General features: G+C 26.3%; 1 protein-coding gene across 3 annotated transcripts in view; it reads left to right on the top strand.

The window, feature by feature from the left end:
- Bmcp (uncoupling protein Bmcp mitochondrial) overlaps nucleotides 1-21,953 on the top strand; it is a 60,529-nt gene extending 38,576 nt beyond the window's left edge. For 2 of the 3 annotated variants that reach the window (XM_043054763.3, XM_016063082.5), the window contains exons 3-11: nucleotides 464-611; nucleotides 7,917-8,011; nucleotides 9,127-9,212; nucleotides 10,579-10,677; nucleotides 12,645-12,769; nucleotides 14,323-14,383; nucleotides 15,291-15,392; nucleotides 16,853-16,933; nucleotides 21,504-21,953. In XM_043054763.3, coding sequence (XP_042910697.1) covers nucleotides 464-611; nucleotides 7,917-8,011; nucleotides 9,127-9,212; nucleotides 10,579-10,677; nucleotides 12,645-12,769; nucleotides 14,323-14,383; nucleotides 15,291-15,392; nucleotides 16,853-16,933; nucleotides 21,504-21,542 — 836 coding nt within the window. In that variant the 3' untranslated portion in view covers nucleotides 21,543-21,953. Of the gene's footprint in view, nucleotides 1-463; nucleotides 612-7,534; nucleotides 7,738-7,916; nucleotides 8,012-9,126; nucleotides 9,213-10,578; nucleotides 10,678-12,644; nucleotides 12,770-14,322; nucleotides 14,384-15,290; nucleotides 15,393-16,852; nucleotides 16,934-21,503 lie in introns of those variants that run through there. The other variant, XM_016063083.4, reaches the window with a different exon arrangement.
- Nucleotides 21,954-22,916: the final 963 nt, after the last annotated feature.

The raw sequence follows: 22,916 nt of genomic DNA, 5'->3' as shown, positions 1-22,916 counted from the left end.
CTATATTAGTTCTAGTATTTACTTAATGACATTTTGTTAACTCCATGTAACTGTAACAAACTTTTTAATTCATTGTTTGTAAATGTATATTTTGCTTTGTAAATAAATGTTGGCATTTTACTTTTATTGGTACTTAGCCGATTCAGTGATATACCCTCTATTATAAAATGAATTAAAAATATTCCATTTTCCAGTGAAGCACGTTTGGTCAAGTTTATGTGCGGCAAAAATCTACCTTGTTGAGTTCTTCTGCGCTAGATTATGTGACCAATCATGCTCCGTTTGTAACGTTTTGGTTAAGTGTCCATGTATGTTTTAAAATATTTTATGTTAAAAATGGTCTTAAAAATTTTATTTTTATTTGCTCTTTTCATGTTAATTAATCTGTATGGTAATTGATTTGAAATTTCATGTCTTTCTTCTTTTTCTATTTTAAAGTTGATTAATTTTTCTGGCATTATAGGGACATTTCCGATTGACACTACAAAAATTAGACTTCAAGTACAAGGTCAAGTATCTGATGTTAGATTTAAGGAAATAAAGTACAGGGGCATGTTTCATGCTCTCTTCCGTATTTCAAAAGAAGAAGGAATTCAAGCTTTATATTCAGGGTTGGTAAATAATTATTTTTATAGTTTTATATTCTGTTTTGAATTGTTTTGTTGATTTTTCTTAATGAAAATTTAAAATGTCTTTCTTTTACTTTGTTATTCATTAGTAAAAAAATTTAATCTTCCAAGTATTGAGCTCCTCAGAAAAAGCAAAAGAAATTATGTTTCTTACAAAAATTAGGAAACAGTTTGTATGAATGTCAAAAGAAAAATTTAATTGAAATGCTTGGAGGGTTAATATAAATATTTATTTTGCTATAATCTGAGTATCTTACATTTTTAGCAATTAATATTTGAACTGCTTAATAATTAATTGCACTAATGTTTTGCACTTTTCAATTGAATAATTTCCTTATACCAGTGTTACCCAACCTTTTAAATTGTTTTTCAACCTGGAATTTTTAATATTTTATCTTCAAAACTTGTATTATTTATTATGTTGACATGAAGATGAAAATTAAATGTTCATAAAATTAAATCTAACATGCTCATTTCAAATTATCATAAGTTGTTAAAAAAATGTAAAATTTTTTAATCTTTTTTTTCCCTTAAAAAAAGCGCAGCATAAAATTTCTGATTTGTGATGAAATTACTGTTATCGCTTAAATTATTGAATTCATGATATTTTCTTTATTTAGAATTAAGGCAAACACATAAAAAAATTTTATGAGATTTTATTTGAGCATTTAATTTTTCTTTATATTGTAACATTTATACTTTTATGTTGGGATATACTATAGTATAGGAACATATAATATTTTTGCCATTATATTTTTATTTTTTGTCTAGATTACTGCATGATTATTTAAATTTTTATTTATGAAATTATTGATAGTTTTGAACTTTTTATTTGAAATTACATAGCTAGTTTAAAATTTAATTATTTCTTCATTTTAATAGCAGCTTGGTAACACAATAGCTACTGCTACATAGTAATTTTTTAAAAATTGCTTTTAAATTTTTTTTTTTATTGTTTGATGTTTTAAATTAATTTCTTGACTGTTCTGTAATTATTATTACCAATGCCATTGAATTTTACCTTCAAACTTATATGTCTGAGATCTTCGAAATTTAATTATTTTTAGCTTTTTTACTATAATGTTGGCTTCTCAATTGTAAAGTTTATTTCTCGAAAATTGTCTATTTTTCAAAGGTTTTTATTTTTATTATTATGGTTAAAAAAAATTTAAGTAATGGTAATAGTGACATATCCTCCAACTGCTACGGAATTTCCGTAGTTTCAGAAATCTTCTTTTCTGATGGTAGCAAAATTAATGTCTTAATATTTAAAAAAAATTAATTTTAGCGTAACTTGTCCACTATTACTTATAAAAGAGCAGGCCATATGGCTAGATTCTTAAGTTCTGATAAAAGTTTTATGAGAGATCCATTTGCTTTAAAAATTTCTACTTTGGTTCGCTACCACTAGAAAGAATTATTTTCAAAATCCTCATAAGTTGGAGGGTATGTAGTGAACAGTAAAAGGATATAAGTTAAAAATTTACTTTTTATTTATTGATTTGAAAATAGGATTAAAATTTCAGTTGCAAAAACAATCAAAATGACTGCATTAAATTTTATGGTTTAAACATTGTCTTGCGTTGAAAAAATGTCATTTTAAATATTTCTTTAGAATGAAACTTATTGTACCGATTTCATCGCATGAAAATATTTTTTAAACAAGTTATAGAACGCATTTTTTTTTTTTTTTGTACTGAAAGAATTTCTGTTGTACTTTTTAAATAAACACATTTAGAATGCGAACACAGAGAGAATATGCTTTCCTTAAATTCAGATAAATGTAGCATCTACTTCTATTCTGGAACATACACAGCATTTTAAATTCTCTAAATGATTTTGTTAAACTGAATAAAATTTATTAATTATGAAGCTCATTTATTTTTTAATCTCATTCTTTAATTTTGATACAAAAATTTTTCCCTTTTCCAATTAGATTTTAGAATAATTTTTCTGGTTTGATAAAATTTTTGTTAATGATTTTTTTTTAAGAAAACAAAGTCCATCTTGTTTTTTTATCCCCTCATGCCATCTCTATAAAGGGGGAATAAAGTATTTCTGGCTGTAATATTTCGTTAAGTTACAGGTATTAAAATTTTTGTCGCAGTATTTTGTAATAGTAAATTTTGTAATTCTATTAACTTTTCAAATACAAGAAAGTGCATTAAGATTATCATAACCTGGCATTGTTAGTAAAAAACAAGATGGTTTGTATGCATTTGTCTTTTAATAAATTAGTCTTTTACAATTTATCTGAATCTCTTTTTGTTAAAGAAAAGAAATAAAATCTCCATTTTTTTTTCTTTTTTAAAAATAAGTTCTACTTTATCAAAATAACTTTGCATTAAACTCTTATACGATTTAAATTTATTTTTTTCTTCATCATATTAGCTGTAAATTTATTAATTTAGAGTGACTTGGATTTTTGTTTCTTAAACTTTAAATTGTCACAATTGAGATCCTGTGTACTAAACTAGTATATACAAATCTATGGTTTAAAATTGTTAAGATAATCATTTGATTATTTCAAAATTTTTAAACTTCATTCTTTAATTATTATGTTGTTCATTAAAGTAATTTGCTGCTATTACATTTGTGGCAATAATTAAGTTGCCATTACATTTTGTAGTTTGTATATCAAATGGTTATCTTCTTATTGTAAATATATATAATTTTGTTCCAAAACGGCTCCAATTCTTTATTCTTTGAATCACCACCTAGTGCTGTATCTTGTGTCTGTTAGGTTAGGTCAACACATGCGGTCACCACTCGCTTTGCCCCGTGTGTAACCTGATCTTCAAGAAATCGTCCAGTTAAAGTGTAAATATCATCATTACTCTCTTAACTGTGTGATAGGGTAAATTACTAAGTTATTATTGAGTAAGAATGTTATGTCTGATTATATTTGTTTATATGTGATTAACTAACTTATGATATATTAATGGCTTTTTACATAAAAGGTGAATTTTCCGAAAAATTATGTTTCTCTAATACTTGAGTTCAAAATTTTTTAGTTCACATAAAATGTAAAAAATTTTTTTTTATCAACAGGTCAAATTTCTTACAGGTTATGTACCACAATAAATGTTTTACTATGTTTAGATGTACAACTACAGAGCTATGTTTAGGGATGTTGAGTTTTTTCCTCTGTGTGAAAAATTGCCTTTGAAAAAATAGGTTTATTCTAATCTAAAAAATAGAATTTTAAAGACTCTTTTTAATAAAAAATATCAAGTATTGAATTTAACATTTAAACAGTTTGTAATTACAGTCTAGTTTATATAATAGTACTATTTCACCTAATTTGATATGCTATTTTTAAATAAATGAAAATAAAATAGCTGAAATTTAAAAGAAAAATAAACTTAATGAACTTCTGAGAAATTATTAACAATTACAATTTCTTTCAATGCATTATATAAAGGAGTAAAGTAAAACTTTTATTAAATCATTCTTAGATCTTTTAAAATATCTTACTCAAATTATTTATTATTGTTATTATACAGCAAATCACCTATTGTATTAATATAATTCAAAAAATTGTACTAAGTTAATAATCAAATGCTGTTGAGGGGTAGTACTAAAAATAATTCTTGAATAGTATGCTCTAGGTATTTATCAATAGTTATTTTTAATAAACTTGCGGATTTTTAAAAATTTTTATTCATAAATCACATGAACTTTAATTTTAAGTCATGAATATTTTTAATGGCATTTTCATTTATAGAATATTTATTTATTTTTAAAAAAAAAAAAGCTTCTATGTTTTCAAATAAAAATGATACAGCCAAAGAAAATACCTAGCTCAATATATGATAGCTTTACATATGATAATATAAGTCTAGGGCAAAAAACTGATTTTTACTTTATTGTTAAATAAACAAGTCTTTTTTTTTTAAAGTAAATACAGCTTAATATCTAATATAAAAAATACATTGAGTTAAAAAAATGAGAAAGTAATCAAATGAAAAAAATTTAACCAAGTAATAACTATTCTAAGTAATTTTTATTTTTTTATTTTCCAGATAATTATATCCTTATACATAATATTCATTAAACTGAAAATAGTACCAAAATATGTATTCTATCTAGTAATGTAAATGTACATATTTATGTATAAAAATAGGGATAGCATAAAGCAAAATGTAAAATAAATAATTATAATAGGTTATGTAGATTTTGAATTTCTGTAAAAAATGTGAAAATAGTTTTTTTTTTTAATAAAAATTAAATAGGATTTTTTTGAAATTTTTGTATTATATTAAATTTTAATTGTTTTAAATGTGAATTTTTTTTATTACTTATTGTTAAACAATTGTATTGGTGAGTTTTAGTTTCTTCCATTTTTTTTCCACTGGAAAAATATTTAATTTTCTTTCCTGAAAAAATTCCAATCCTGATTTAAATCCTGATTAAAATTCTGATCTCAATAACTTTTCTGACTCAGAATCTTTAATTAAAAAGCAAACTGCCATACTGGTTTTAAAATTATTTTAAAGTTCTAATTTAAAATACACTCACACGCTACTATCCAATAACTATCATTCTAGCATATTTTTGAAAAGATACTAAAAATTATTAATTTCACTATATAATAATTCAAGTATAATTGCTGTTTAGATCCTTGGTTTTTCTTACATTAATATTTTTTCAATTGGATTAAAAATTTTATCTTTAAAGATCTCTGTATTCTCTTCAAGTTCTAAGTCATTTCTTGATTTTTCAAAATTAACCAATTTAAAATGTCCCCATTTCTTTTCCATCCAATTTTATGATATAAATGTTTAAAGTAAAATATTTAAATGTTTAATACAGTATTTTAAAAATTGGCAACTTGAGGGGAGTTTCTGAAGAAAAAAAACTTTTGAGATTTCATTTGAGTGTTTGTTTTGTTTAATTCTCAGCAAATTTTGTTTCATTCTTTCAAATCTAATTTCAATATTTGGGGGGAAGAATCTAATAAGTTATCAGCTAAAAAAAATTTTTAGTTTTTTTTTCTTCAAAAAGTTACAGTTGGAAAATTATTTTCAATGGAACAACTTCTATTTTATCTACAATTATGTCAACATACAATATTTTTGGTTAGGTCTTAAGTATTTTTCTTATTATTGTAACTCAGTCTTTGCTTCTTTTTTTTCAAAGCTTTTTTGTATTGCACTTGTTATTTTCTACCACACCTTATCTGACAGCTTTTTTAATATATGTTTGCACTTTTAGCATTAAAATAAAATTACTGCACATTTATTTCATTTATTTTAATTGCTAAAATAGTCTAATTTTGTCTAAAAGCCATTTTTTTGTAAATCGAAAATAAATTTTTTAAAATATAATAAGTTTTTTTCCCTCTATGTAATTTGTTTTCGTGTTTTTTTTTTTAAATTATAGTTGCAATTTTGTATTTAGTTTTGTAAATTATAACTTATATGCATTTTAAAAATTGTTAAATGTAATAAGAGTGACATAAAAAATATATTTTTAAAAAGCTTAATAGATGTTTCAAAAATTTGTTCAGAATATTTTCCTATTTCATAGCATTACTTTATGTCAAAATCTAAACTTTATTTAGAATATAGATTCCTTATACTTTGACAAATTATAATCAGTGGTTTTGACAATATTGCCATATAATTATCGTGCAAAATTTATATTAACTATAATAAGCATAATATCTATTGAATAACAGCATTTTAAATATTTTTTGTTCGAGTAAGAAATTTTTTAGTTCAATAACGTGTGAACTTGATTATCTATAAAGCAACAATAAATAAAAATTATATAGGAAGTGATTATATTTTGGATGAAATTATGAACATTATAAAATTATTATTTATTTTTAAATTGCTGTTATTTAAAAAGTTTTTCCATTTTATATTGTCAGAAATTATGCCTTAAATTAACTTTGCTTTTAATGCAAATTGTAGTATTCCTGAAATATATTTTCCTGGCCTTAAAAAATGTATTAACAAGATTGAGCTGTTATGTATAAAATGTAGTATTTTTTTAAAAATCAAAACATTAGTTGTAGTGTAATATATTTAAAGCTCAATTATTTCCTACTGAGTTTAAACAAGAAATACTGCTCTTATTGTATAAAAATAGTGATTTTATATTCAAAAAGGCATAATTAAATAATTTCCTCTATATGTGGAAACACTAATTTGTTGTAACTATTAAAGCCGGCATATTTTTTAGAAAAATTATTTCATAATTAATGTTAAATAAGCAAAATGAATATGAAGCATAAAAATTAAAAGTTTTTTTTTTGTTGTTGCTGAAACTATTCTAAAAATTAAAAACAAACTTTTATGAATGCCATTTTACAAATAAACATTAGAGAAATTTATGTTACTCAATTTTAGAAAATACTATTTTACTGAAACACATAGAAGTATAAATTTCATTTGCTTTTACAGAATTTTAAATTGGTAATTATTTAACCATTAGTTAATTAAAATATTAGCGACTGAGTAATTTTTAATTTAAGGTTTTATAAATAAGTTTAAAAAGTGTTTTTTTTTCTTCTTAAATACTTCTACTGGCAATTGATTGACATTTTAATTTTGATTTATTATACAATTCTGCCATTTACAATATATACATATCAACTTTTCCAAAAATGGATATATCCATTTACATTGTAATTGTCATTGAATCTGATTTTCTCTTTCCATTAAGTACTAGTCTGTTTTAAATTAAAGTAATTAAATGCTGGTAAAAGACTGACTAATTAGTTCTTAAAAATGTCTGCCAATTGCCAAGCATTTATCTTTCCAAAATTAAGTATAAGATTTAAGTTGAAATGTGTGTTTAAATTGAATTAAAAATGTGCTTCAAACTTAAATTATAATTTGAAGCCTTTTAAAACCTATTTACAATTAAAATATTTAAATTTTTATTTTTAAATTATTTCACATTTTCTCTTAATGTCAGTTAGTTACTTAAGAAATCTTACAAAATATGCATTTTTATTTAATTATTTTCAAATTAATGAAATATGCAAATGTTTCTGAAGATACATGTTTTCTAAGTGTAATTTCATTGTACAGAAATTTATCTTATGTGAACATGATAGATCCTACACATTTCCATGCTCAGGTAAAATGGAAGGGTAAGTATACATAAGCTACCCATCCTCTTCTATCTATCACTCCTGTTTCATTAATAATTCATTCTTGTATAACAATTACTCTATTCTAATATATGCTTCTTTTTTATTATAACTGCTCTCTGTTAAATTTTATTTTTCATTTATATGCCTCAAATTGAAATTCCTGTTTCTTTTTTTAGAATTAAGCCTGCTCTTTTGCGGCAAGCTACTTATGGCACAATAAAGATTGGCATTTATTATTCATTAAAAGGAATTTTAATTAATCACCCTCATGGTAAGTACCTGTACACTTACATGATATTTTTCAAACATTATTAAAAAATGTGTTGTTGTTTTTTTAAACATTCTCATAAAAGAAAAACAGTGATAACGATCTTCAGTGGTCCTAGTTTCATGTATGATGTGGTTTTAAACACTGACTTTGCTATTTAATTTTTGCTTAGAATAGCAAGTTCTGACTTTAGTGCTAAGAAATTCTGCATTTAGTCTAATTACTGATCAATTTATAGTTAATATTTGTAATATGAACATTTTTTATTGATTGTTTTTTTTTATAAGTAAATTTGTTTAAAATTTTTATGAAGTTGTTAGGAAATATGTAATATATATTTCCCAAAGTTGATGTGCATAACTGAATATTTAAAAGTATGAAAACTCAAATATTTAAAAATTAACCCATGTGAAATATTTTCAAAATATATTTTTACTTGAATCTGTTAAGATTTCCAGTCTTAAATCGGAAGCCCCATTTTTTATTGCAGATTTGGATTCTCCAACAAAGAAAAGCATCCCAATTTGACTCACAAATTGTTGCATTTTCGTTCACATATAAGGCAGTAATCACATAATGAAAATAGGCTAGAAACTATTGGAAATTTATGTCTTGAGAAATACATGTCAGATTGAAAAAAATAATTTGAAATTTGAAAAAGCAACCCACTGACACACCTCACCACCAACTGAGGAGACTCCCATGCCATGAAACTGAGTTTGGGAGTGGGAGTCATTGGGTGTTATTGGATGAATATTTCAAAATATCAAAGTCTATTTTTTTTAATCTAACATGTGTTTTTCAAGGTCCCATTTTTATTTTGATATACAGCACCATTTCTAGTCAAATTAGTTTTTATTAAAAGTCCAAATCTGCAATAAAGAATGCAATACACTCCCAGGAGTGAGGTTGGTTGATTAAGTTTGGTATTTGAAAATATTTTTATATAGTGTTACTTTTTTATTTAGAGCATAGTTCTTGAGATATTTTGACTATTTTTGTGCTTTTAGAACACCCTGTATGTGTAAACATTATTTGTTATTGCTCTATATTTTCTGTAAGTTATAACTTTCTTTCCATTTCCTAACTTAACCTTTGTGTTTGTTTATTTTTTTTAGAGGAAACTTTATTTAAAAATGTTTTGTGCGGAGTTACTGCTGGAGTTATAGGTGCTTCAATAGCTAATCCTACTGATGTATTAAAGGTAATATAGATTCAGATGATTTTATATCTATGATGTGATAGTAGTTAAAATTTAAAATAGGCTAAAATTATTTTTTTTTAACTATTTAGTATTATACACTGACTGTGTGTAGTACTACAGGGTGTGCAGCAATAGGGAAAACTGGAAATTTTCTGATTCTGAAAATATCGGGGGTTTCTCAAAACTTTAGTAAAGCAAAGAAAAGTTTTAAAACAACTAGCGCTCAATGAATGGTTCAATCCTTGAGCGATACTTCACTTACCAAATTTTCCATATATTGATAATTTCTTCATCAATTATTCATAGTATTTTCGACCATTTCCACTTTTTTATTCTAAATTTGATATTCTTTCTACGATATTTAAAAGTATGCATGTAAAACTTAGGAGGTCACGTTTGTTTCACTCAGCTCGCAACGATTCTATCTTATATCTACATCATTTATGGATAATTTTTTTGTCAGACATTTGTCTCTTTTTCGACTATTTCTATATGATTCTTTTAAATTCTGATGTTTTCAATATGATGTTGTGGTTATCGAATTTTGTATTCAAGTAATAATTTTCTCACATGCTCGATTCGCGACTATTCCATCTCAAATTTGCATTAAATTCCAATTGCTTTTTTGGCTGTTGTTACGGTACATATCGTTTAATGAGATTTAAGCCCATATTAATTTGTCATTTATATTATTATTTGATTTTACTCTGATTCATTATTTGCTTTAAATAATAATGTATATTTTATCTAATAAAATTCATTATTAAAAATAATTTTTGATACAGGGGGAAATCTTTTGTTTTTTTTTTTTACTCTGATTCATTTATTTGATTTTACTATGATTCATTATTTGCTTTAAATAATAATGTATATTTTATCTAATAAAATTCATTATTAAGAAAAATTTTTGATGCAGGGGGAAATCTTTTTTTTTTTTTACGAAAAAATATCAGGGAATTTAAAAATATCTTCTCAATGGACACCCTGTACCATGTTTAGTATGTACTACATAAGCTTTGAAATTAGGATTTGTATTATTTTTGCCCGAACTCTAATTTATAACATTAATACCAGTCAAGTTTTATAATAATAACAAAATTAAACAACCTTAAATTATTTTAATTATTATTTTGCTGCCACTTAAGACATTGTAAAGTGCTTCCTGGTAAAGTGCTTCCTTACCTGGCTATCTTTATACTATTTTCCCTTTTCAATAATTCACATTATTTAGATCTAAAATATTTTGTGCTAATATTCAAATTGCAGTAAGTTTTTCAAAGTGAAAGATACAATGCTTCATTATTAGGAAATTGTAAGATGTTATTACTAAGAGTTACTTATCTTTTAAATCAATTTGATTCTTTAGGTTCGTCTTCAAGCAGAAAACAAGGCTTATGCAGAGAAAGGGATGTTCAGGTGCTTTTTAGATATATATTCTAGTGAAGGTTTAAAAGGACTTTGGCGTGTAAGTAATTTTTGCTTATCGAATTTCTACCATTTTGAATAAAAGTCTAGCTTAGTAAAGTTTATTATTTCCAAAGATAATGCTATAGTTAATAACAAACGCTTGTGATATTTCATATTTATAAGTATAACCAATACTGTCTCTCTTGCCAATAAAACTGCAATCATTTAATCAATCATCATACTACCGGAGTTGTATGATGTGTGATTGAAAATTTTAACTGTAAGGAGAAGAGTTCTGTAAGTTTAGGCTTATTCTTTGTTGATTTTAATTGTAATCTAAGGGTTACAACTATGTATAACTCACCATCCTTTGAATAATTTCGGAGTATTTTGTGTTGGAGTTTAACAAACATATGCTTTAATATCTTTTTAGTATTAATTGATTAAAAAAATATAAAATCTGTGATAAACTTCTGAAGTTTGATAATATGTTCTGTCTCAAGGTATTCTTAAAACACTATATTTTAGAGTTCATTTAAATAATTATGTAAATTTTAAAAGTGAGTATTCCGCTAAAAAATAGTTTGCTTGAAAAAAATTAAAAGCAAAGTAATAACCAGCAAAAAGAGCTTAAAGCACTAAAAATGGGGTGTAAAAAAAAATTTACAATCTTTAATAATCAGTTGAATTTATTACACTAATTCCTGCTAATAGATTATTCACATTACAAGTAAGAGAAAATTAAAAGCATGTCAAAAATCTGAATTGTTATAAAATATTTTGTCATGTTTTGCTATTTTTTATAGAAATTCTTCTAGTAGTACAATGAGATTTGATTAACTTTTTTAATAAAATTTATATTTTGTTCATTTTATGAAAAAAATGAACTATCCATTTTATATATTTTTTTAATTTGTTGTTTGTTAATATTTCTTAAATCTACCCATTATTATTAATGAAATATTTTTTTCCCAAGTCTAATTTTGAGTTAAATTAATATCCTTCACAAAGCTAGTCTGAGCATAAATAACTTAGTGCTTTCCAAATTTAATTACATTCAACCTTAGAGTTTGTGCTTTCATTAGCTAAATTTAGTTGTCATTGTGCCACTTTGAATTATCTATGAAAATAAAAAGGGGTTTATGTGTCTCTCTTTATTATAACTTTAGAACCATTTGTTTTAAGGTTCTAAAAATTTGAACACTTTTAACCTCTCATCTTAAAATTTGCTGCTCTTATCATATATTTGAAAGGGGTGTGCCAAAAACGAATTTTTCATATTGCTTAACCACCATGCATTGTTGCAAATTAAACTGGTAGTGATTCCATTTTTTAAGAATCAAATATTTAAAATATAATATCAGCGATGTTTCATGGCTTAAAACTCTGTTGAATCAAAAATGAGCTAAGCATTCTTTAATAGCTGGTTTTTATATTTTGTGTCAGTTTGGCCCAAGTAAAAAGAAGAAAAAAAACTGATATGAGAAGTGTCATTACTGAACCAATATTTGCAAATCTATCTCAGACTACGTGTTTTTGAGTTTGAAAAACACTTTTGAAACATGTTTTTCAAACTCGAGTAATGTTAAAACATTGGTAATTGATATTGTGAATAATTTTTATTATCATGAATTGGCTATGATCATTAACATTATATTTGGTGTTAAATGATAATGAGTAATTAGCTAAACTTCTAAATAATGTTTTTAATCATATTATATCATCTCCAGGATGGGCAAAAAAGAGTAATAAAAATGTGATAATGTCTTAACTGCGCCTGCATGTTTTTTTTCCTTTTTTTTTCTTTCAGTTTTGAATATTTTAAAGCTTTGTTTAATCTTGTAATGATTTGTTACTTTTATTTTAATGATCATAAAAATTAATCAGGGAATGATTTTTAGTTAATCATTCCATTCCATACCTTTATGCATTAATCAGTAATAAAGTAGCTAATCAAATGTAAATTGAATAACATTTTATTAATTTTAGTGTTTTCCTCTTTAAAAAAAAGTTTCTTTTTTCCAGGGAGTTTGCCCCACTGCTCAAAGAGCTGCTGTTTGTGCTGGTGTTGAGCTTCCTGTTTATGATATCACAAAAAAGAATCTCATTATGTCTGGAGTCATGGAAGATGGCATATTTACACATTTTGTGTAAGTAAGGTCTTTTTTTTGCAGTGTTTGAAAAAGATATTTTACTCCTCCTCTTTTTTAAACAAATGTCCTTCTATATTTTTTTATATCAAACTTTTTTTAGGTACATATAGTTGATGTACCTAAAGTTTTTACTTGATTTAATACTTATTTTTAAAAATGTTAATTCACACAAATATGTCTTATTAAAGTATTTACATACATACATAGCAATTTCTATCAACATTATAAAAGTTTAAACATATTATATTTTTCTGTGTAGGTTGTCCAATTATGCAAATCGACCACTTATTTTAAACTTAAAATGAATTTCTCAACTAGAAAAGAGTAAAGTTTCTGATTATTTCTTAACCGCTTTCCTGATTATCTCGAGAAAACTCGGGCGTAGCAGAATTTGTCAGTTTGTTTTATTTTATCACGTTTTTACTCGGCTGGAAGCAAACAAAACATAATCTGCTGTGTTTGGAAATTTGCCACATTTTGTTTTGGAGTTTAGCTGTTGGATTGTGGGACTGTACACTTTGTGCGATTGCATATACGATGGTTACTGAATTTACTTAGGAAAAAAAAAAGAAGCAAAAATGGCGCATCACTTCACTAGTGTTTGGAAATTATCACTTTGTGTTATTCCTTGTTTTAAAAACTATCATACAAAGACTAATATTTAACTTATTTCATTTGCTTGAGATAACTCAGGATAGTAAACTAATGGTAAATTAAATAATTTTTACACATAAAAAAAATTAAAAATTCAACTTAAAACTTGTGTATCATGTTTTGCTTTAGTTCCTTGTATTTATTAATGAAATAAAAAAAAAAATCAAATTTTTATGCATTTTTTTCTTCAAAAAAAAAATGCTAAGGGAAGCAGTCAAGGAAGAATTTTTAGTTACTAAGTTTTGGATAAAAAAAAATCCGTGATGTATATGTTAAACTAACTAGGTTAGAAACGAAATACATTTTAGTAAGGTATTAGTAATATCAATTGTGAATATAATGAATGTTCTCCATTTCTGCTTGCATAAAAGTGTGAATGCGTATCTCCCACAAGACAGCGTGAGCTAGAAAAAAAATATTGAGCAGCTTAATCAGGAATAACTGAAGCTGAAGTAAAAAATTAATGTGAAAAACTGAATGCTGAAAATAAAGCTTTGTGATATCTGTATACCTCATCCACATTTAGAGTGACACATGATATGGGATCAACTCCCCTTAATCAGGATAAAAAAAAATTAACTCAAATTTTTATTAGTCTGGAAATTAGTCTTAACATATTTTTCTCACCTATAAAATAAGTGACTTCTCTTATCTATTTTTATTTAAGAAAACTACATAATTTTGCATTTTGATTTTTAACATAACTCTGCAGCAACGCTATACTTTATGTTTGACAATTGTAAATCCGAAATTTTAATTTTAACTGAAGAAGAAAAATAGTATAGAATGATTATTTTAATAAATTTTTATTAGATTGGAGACAAAACTTTAAAATACCTTTTATACTAATTTTAGTATGTAACTTGATTAATTAATGTGTATTTTTATGTTCACAGGTCTAGTTTTACTGCTGGCTTAACTGGAGCAGTTGCGTCCACCCCAATCGATGTTGTTCGAGTGAGTTTGCTCTATGTCTAATTTTCTTTTTGTTGAGTTACTTAATAGTTAAAGTCATTTTTTTAAAAACTAATATTTATATTATGTGTTTAAAAATAATTATGCGTATATTATTATAAAATTTGTGATATTATTATAAAATTTTTATTAAAAAAAATTATATTTTTTCCACTTACAATTTTGTATTTCTTTATTAACTATAATTTAAAATCATAAGAATGTGTTGATATATTAAATGTGTATCATCAAGACAAAAACCGTTTTTTTATGATTATAAAAAGCCATAAATATGAACAGACAAGATAAAACAAACTATTATCTATTTTTACTGCTTGTCTGTCCATTCCAACTGAAATATTTGCATACGGGGTTGTTACTGTTATCCTCGGATTGCATTCACATGTTACTGCAAATAATTATTTTAAAACCAATGTTTTGGCGTTCTCAGTTGGCAGTGTCATTTGTTTACAAACTTTTTAAGTAATATTAAAACTTGGTAATTCTAATTTTTTTTTTTTTTTTTAGCAGATTTCATCAAACCTGACATTTTTATAATTACATTCAAAATCTTTAGCTACAATACTTTTTTTAAAATCATATTTACACATGTATGAACAGAAGTGAATTTGTTTCAGTATTCTTTGTCAAAATGTTGATCAATTGTTTAAAAAAAATTTTTTTTGATATACTTTTAAATAATTTAATTACTTTGAATTTAGTTTTTAACATGTTATTTAAAAACTGTTATTCATAAAAACAGGAGATTTTTTTCAACTCTGTTTTTGATATCCTTGGGGTTTTCCATCATTGATTTTTTGAGCCACTGAAATTCTTTGGTTCACCTGGTTTAATCTTGTAACAATGTGTAATCTATCATTATTGATGAAGGATTATTCTTTGGTTTTAGACACGGTTGATGAATCAAAAGAAGTTAAGAACAGCTATTGTTAGTGGAACTGAAGCTCAAGCACAAGTCTTATATACCGGTTCTTTTCATTGTGCTGTCCATGTAAGTTTTTTTTTCTTTTGTTCTTAATAAAAACAAATGTAATAAGTCTACATTTAAATAAAAGCCATACATTTTCTACTGAAAGGTTGAATTTTAGTCCTAGGCTATAATTATTCTAATCGTTTATATAAGTTATATAATAAGTTATTCATTAACAACACAAATGGTTACTAGTTTCGTGCTTTTGTGTTTCAATATGTTTGGATATTTTACATATGGATTACTTATTTTGAAGAACATATGTATTGCACTGAAAATTATTTCTTAAAAACATAGCTTGGGCTCTAGAAAAATTTTACACAATTTACAAAAATAGTTTTTTATGAAGAGTGAAAGGTTTTGTGATGAATGATGTATAATAATTTCATGCTTAAAAAAGTAATTTAAAAAAAAAGATTTATTTCAGTTTACAGTTAATTTTTTGCTGAATCTATTTATTTATGTCAATTTATAAAGAGCAATTGGATGCAAGGTAAGAACAAAGCATTACTCTGCATTTATTTTTTTTCTACTAATTTATTTCCAAGATTTAAATTCAGCGCTTTATGAATTTATTTGCTCTGCATTTATTTTCTAGACTTAAAGTTACTTGGTGATCTTTCCTCCTCTTTCTTCCATTTGTATACTGAGTATGATAATATTGCAAATTTTGTACCTTAGGTTTGACCTGTTTTAGCCATGTCTTGCTATGAACCATTTAACCTAAATCAATTAATAATTTAAACTGTAATGCATATTCAGCTAAAAACTTTCCATAAGTTAATGGAATTTTTTTTATTTTTTATGAAGGGACATGACCCTTCAAAAAACAACCCCAAATTCTACACCTGAGTGTTTGTTCTTAATTGCGCATTAAATTTTATTTCAACAGAATTTTATGAATTATTACTCTTTTATTATAGTTATACAAGGTATTTCTTAATATATATTTTTTATATATCTCTTGATTATATTATTTTTCTTTCAAATTGAAATAGTAAGTTGATGATTTTTTTTTTTTGGCAAGGATTTTTAAAATCTATATTGAGACCTGTAGAGCCTCGATGGCTCAGTGATTAAGGCATTAAACTGTCATTGTGAAAAACTCTGTTTGGATTTCCAGTGGTGGCTTGAAGCCTGCTTGGTTTCAAATTGATGGGTACCAGTTTGTCTGTCTAGTAGAGGCGGCCTGTGTACAATGCTGACAACATCGCCACAATCATGCCGTTGTTCACAAAAATGTATAGCTTTCGTGATCTCTTGGCCTCTAACGTGCTATTGCAAGAATGATCTTATATTATTAGTGGAACTTCCTGTATATGTAATGTAATAACATTTGTATTGCTTTTGTTTTATTTGTAGGTTTGTATTTTTATAAAATATAAATAATGAACATATATTCTAAGTTGGTATTTTTTAAATTTACTTAATTTAATGTTTTCTATATTCTCTTGACTAATATATATATATATTTTTTATAGACTGTGCAAACAGAAGGACTGTTAGCTCTCTATAAAGGCTTTGTGCCAACGTGGGTCAGGTTAGGGCCCTGGAATATTATAGTATCCTTTTTAATTGTATATTTGATTGATCTGTTTAATTATTATGCGAAAGTTAAACTGAAATTAATTTTTAAAAAAAGAATTCTTTCTGTGGTTTAACATAATGTTCACTGTGAGAATTTACTTTTGAACAATGTACTTTGTTAGCATACCTGCACTAACTTTTGCTGCCTTAAACTCAGTTCTTATATTAATGACCTAATTATTCCTAAATGTAATAAAAGCATTATTAATTTTATCTTATAAATTTAAGTACACATACAAAAGTTTTGAATGAAAAATATTTGTGAATCTGAACTTTTATTTTCTTTAATAGAATTATAGCAAGATCTTAAATATCTTGAGGGGTAAACGTTAAGAAACTGGACCAAAATGTCCATAACTAAAAGATATTACTAGTCCCTGCACATTTTCATTGTCCCATTTACATGTCATAACGTTAGATAAAGTGAATTTAAATGAAAAATTACTATACAAAGAATGTATTATGTCATAATTATGATAAAATGTGACTTTTTGTTACAAGAAAGCACACCTAAACTTAAAATCTAAAATAGCAGAATACCATTAATTTATATTGAATGCTGGTCTGGAGCTGGTATTGATAATTACTTTAGGGTGCTCCAAGTGAAATAATAGTTGGCTTGGACGAACGGATCACTGTTAATTTCAAGACCTGACCTTCGTTGAAAATGAATTTTATTATTAATTTTTTTTTACTCTATTAATTACTTACATCTTTTTGAGAGAAATTTAAAACGAATATAGTCATTAAACTATGTTTTAAATATTTTTGGTTAAAAATGTTTTTTAAAAAAATCCTGGTATGTTTTAATCTTTTGACACCTTTTAATTGGCACTTCTGCCTTTTGTTATATGAAATTATATATATTTTTTTAAAGTTTATTGAAACCAGTTTTAAAAACAGTTGTAAAATTTCTTATGCAGGTTTTGTAGTGTTTTAAAATTAATTTTTGGTTTGAAAGCAAGAGGCAAGCTAACTTGTTCATAATTATTCATTTTAATTATGCGGGATATAATTTATTTAGAATTTCAAGTTTTGAAAATATCGATAATTTAAATTCATAAAGACATTAATTTTAGAAATGCGCCATTTATGATTTTACTCAAGAAAATTTCAGAATTTTTGAGTTTGCCTCAGAATCACCCCTGTATATATGTATATAAAACTACTTGAAATTGAAAATATTTTTATACCCAAATTGTACCTACTGTGGGGACAATCAGACAATCGAACACTTGATCATGAACTGCCCACACTTCCAGACACTCCGTGGAAACCATTTTGCAGGACGAAATTTGCTTCAATGCTTTGCTAAGTTGGTCTGTAGAAGCATCGTTAAAAAAATTATAAAGGTAACATTGGAGGACATTCTGAACCACATTTAACTATGCTCAGAGCCTGCGAACACTATTGCTGGTGTCTTGTGTTTCTATCTAATTTCATTTTAAACTTCTCTACGTTTTAACTTGTATTGTTTTTATAAATTTTTAATTTAACAAGCATTGTTTTTATCAACTTTTAACTGATTGTTTTGATCCTTAACTTGTTCTGCCTTTTAACCTTTTTATCGAATTTTAACTTCTATATTTTATCACTGTTTTGCATGTTTCTGTAAAGTTTTAACATTTATTGGTTTTTAAGTGATTTTTTTTTTTAATTTTTTTTTTTAAACCTTTTTACTACTTTATTATTTTATTTGGTTTTAACTTGTTTTATAGAATTGTACTGAACATTATTTTAGATATTCGGATTTTTATATTCACTGTTGATGTAACTTTTAGAGATTTGTGGTGATGTTCAGTTCATCACCACACACATTAAGATAAGAATAAAAATGAATAACAATTAAAAATAATATACTCTTAAGTAAGAGAACAAGATCATTAGAATGATCACTAATTGCAAGGTGTTAAAACTATTTATTTAAAGTAGATCATTTAAGATATTTAGAGTTACAAATTTTGTTCCAGGAAGGCATTCACACTAATTAATAATAGGTACATAAAATGAATTTACATGAAATTATACATTATGAAGCTGCACTGCTACAATATAAAATAAATAAAAAAATAATTAAGGGGTGATAGAAAATCTTATAATATAACTTAGCTGTTGAGGATCCTCATATTTTTTTTGTGTCTTAACCTCAGCTCTCCAAAACCATGTGTGTCCTTTCCTTTTCTCTCACCTCCTCTAACCAAGCCCCCAAAGCATACTCAACTCTTATTGGCTGTTACCACCATCACAAAATAAGTAGGGCTATACTTGCTATTTCTTTCTTTTTTTTTTTTTTTGGCTAAATTATTTAAGGGCAGAAAAGGGCAGGTGAAAACTTATGAAAGAGAAACTAAAACTTTAAAGTAATAATAGCAGTGCAGAGCAGTGCAGCAAAGATAAAAGTAACAAAACATCATAAAAGCAATACCACATATATATAAAAGTAACAAAACATCATAAAAGCAATACCACATATATCTTTCCCCCTGGGGAAAAAAAATTTAATAAATTAAATTTTTTTCTTGACAAAGGTCACTGACTAGTAGGATCTTTTGGAAGGAGTCACTGATTAGTTATTCTTGCATAAGGATGGTTACCGTTACAACACAAACTATGGAGTCTGATGTTGAAGAGAAGTGAGGTGGGAGAACTGAGTGATCAGGATGAGCAGTGTGTCTGTTTGAAAGTTCAATTCAGTAAATTAACATGAAGGTGTTGTGTTTTATGGATGCGGTTGCAGCAGGGATCAATGAAAGCAGGTATCATGAAATCATTGATCAGCAGGTATCATCATTGATCGGCAGGTATCATGAAATATTATTTTTTTTTTTAAGACAATGGCTACCATGCAGCTGAGCATTTACCAATGAAAAGCGAAACAATCAAGAGATATTTGTGGCCTTATGATGCCTCAGGAGTACCTATCTTTCACACGCCATTGAAGAGTTCAGAAGTTAGAGTGGCCGGCATGATTTTCTGGCGAGGATTCAGCAACCACTTTCACTTTGAGACAGATCCACTCACAGGCAACAACTCAGCAGTCACTTCCATCGGACTGATCCACTCAGACTCCCAACCAGACTAATTCTGAAAGAGTTCCACTTAAACGTCCTTAAAGTTCACATTAAATTGCTTTTAGTTCAGTAACATGAAGAGATTTAGTCACGAAGCTTTCTTGATTATCATAAGCACTTTACACATACACAAGAATTATAATATATATATACAATGACAAAAACATAGTATAAAATAGCACATTAAATACACATTATTACAAAGTAGTTACACCCTTTTATTTTTTACAAATCCCTGAGGATCTCTAGGTCTGAGATTATATCTCGGTTCTACCACATCTGACGAATCAGATTCTGATAAAGAATCATTTAAAAATGAAACGGGTGAAATAGATGTATCACGAAAAAAATCATATGAAGAATTACTTTCTTCACTTTGAACATCTGTTTGTACATCACGATTTAATTGAGCCCTACAGGGTTGTGATACAAAATAACCAAAACTTAGTAATTCTTTCTCATTAATGGGCTTCATTAAGGCAGGATATAATTTTTTATCCGCAGCAGGGTGTCTAACCTCACACCGTTTAAGGTTATCACTAATTACAGAATTTTCTTCCTCAAATATGGAAGACGATGGAAATATTTCTCTCTCTGGAATTTTTATTATACGATTGACATGAGATGTAGTAGTTTTTAATGGGTTAGCTACTAAAGTTAATTCAAACAGGACAGGGGAACATTTCTTTGACACCCTATAAGGACCATGGTTTAATTTTGAGAGTTTTTTCGAGGTGTGAACTTTAATTTTAGGTGTATGAAGATAAACCAAATCACCTAATTTTATATCTTTGATATGTCTAGTTGTGGCAGTAGAAGCAACCTGGTTATCAGCAGCTTTCTCTAAATTTTCTTTTACAATGGCAAATGCCTGTTGCAATCTAGGAATCAATTCTTGAACATAGGTAGGATTATCATTGTATGTCCTAAACTTTGACGAAAATATTAAGTCATATGGCATCAAAGTAGGGCTATACTTGCTATTTCTTTTTTTTTTTTTGTTTTTTTTTGGCTAAATTATTTAAGGGCAGAAAAGGGCAGGTGAAAACTTATGAAAGAGAAACTAAAACTTTAAAGTAATAATAGCAGTGCAGCAAAGATAAAAGTAACAAAACATCATAAAAGCAATACCACATATATATAAAAGTAACAAAACATCATAAAAGCAATACCACAGATTTAGGTATTTTTAATGTATGATTTATGTATGTATCACCTCTCGTATGCCCTAAAATAGGGCGGGGCGAGATAAGAATAAACTATCCTTATATTAACAAAAAGCTTAGATCAACTAAATATTAATTCATTTTACTTGACTAATTTTTTTCTAACTTTAAAAGCAATTTAATATCATTTGATGCTTTTTTGTCTGTGAAATCTGTATTGAAAAAGACAATCTTTTTTTGCTGTAAATTTTCAAATTATTTATCTTTCTGTTTAATGACATACTTTATTCACCTTAACCTTTTTTCAGTTTTTTATAATGTATGAACAGATGAAGAAATTTCATTAAGAAGAGCTTACCTTGAGTTTTTTTACCACTCTTGGACAAGTAACTTAAAAGCCCTTTTAGTGTGTATTGAAGAAAACAATGGCCTATGCTTAAAACAATTTTGCTGCTTCTGCACTCATTATATTTCATGGTTGTGTCGGAGAGTTTGCCTGCCCCTGCAGTATTAGACATTTTTTAAAGAAAAAAATATGAAATCTTGTTAGGACAATTTTAGAGTCAAATCATCTTGTTTATTTATTTATTTTGTTTTGTTTTAAAAGTGTCTATTTTCAGCAGATTTACTGAAAATTTATATTCACACTTACATATATATACATATTGTACATATTCTTCTTTATACATACCTTTCTTGTTTTCATTGTTCCAAATGTGATAAAATTCTAATGATAAATAAAATTTTATCTCCCTTAATATTGCTTACTTGTATTTCTTTTATCAAATTCCAATATTTTTTGAGTGTTTTAACTAAGGTAAATGGGGAATATAGTTGAAATATAGTTGATGTTTTTTTTCTTTTAACATGGATACAAATATCTGCCATAGCATTAATAAAGCATATTAATTATTAGTTAGCTTCTAAATCCAAAGATATACCTCCACATACTTTTACTTATCCTTATATATGAGTTCATAATTTTTTAAAATCTAAATTAATATTTTTTTTTTCATTTAAGATAAACAAAGTAAAGATTTATGCTTCCCCCCCATTTTATTGTGTATTATAACTGACAATTTAATGTACTATTTATTAGTAATAGATAATAAAAAGCAGATTTTTTTTTAAAGAAAATGTATTTTGTTTTTGTACAGAAATTATCTGTCATGTTTATTTTTAACTGTCTTTTTCCATTTTACTATGGAAATAGAGAAATAAAAATTTAAATAAATTGAGGGACCGTGGTAGCTGACCCTGAGACCCACCGAGTACATGTGATATACGTGCTCAGAAAATCTGTTAAATCAAATGTCCTGTGATAAGTTGCTGAGCAGGTCCATGGGTACTGGGATCTGGAAAAAATTTCTTTCCCCCTCAGATCTATGTCTAAATTGAGGGGTGTTGCTGCCATCTATCTGTGGAGTTCTGAGCTAAGGCGTACTTTCACCCTTATGGTGCTCTCTTGTCAAACGATAGGCTCACCAATAACCAAAATATCTTATTCACCGTCTATCCTGGAAAAGCAAACCCTACTAGATGTTTTGTTGTCCTCTATGTCGTAGCAGAATATATTATTCCATTGAATTCGGGGAGATGGGTCGCATGGAAATTGAACCATCTTAATTCAGTTAAATTAGAGTGTACATGTATAGTACATTCAAAAGTAGAACAACTGCTACCACTTGCAAACTAATTTTTTGCCATCAAAATCAATTAAC

Source organism: Parasteatoda tepidariorum, chromosome 8 (assembly GCF_982258835.1).
Source record: "Parasteatoda tepidariorum strain Cologne lab strain chromosome 8, Ptep-v5.0, whole genome shotgun sequence".
NCBI classification, from domain to species: Eukaryota; Metazoa; Arthropoda; class Arachnida; order Araneae; family Theridiidae; genus Parasteatoda; species Parasteatoda tepidariorum.
The sequence above is the reverse complement of the archived record's forward strand: the minus strand, read 5'-3'. Positions and strand labels throughout refer to the sequence as shown.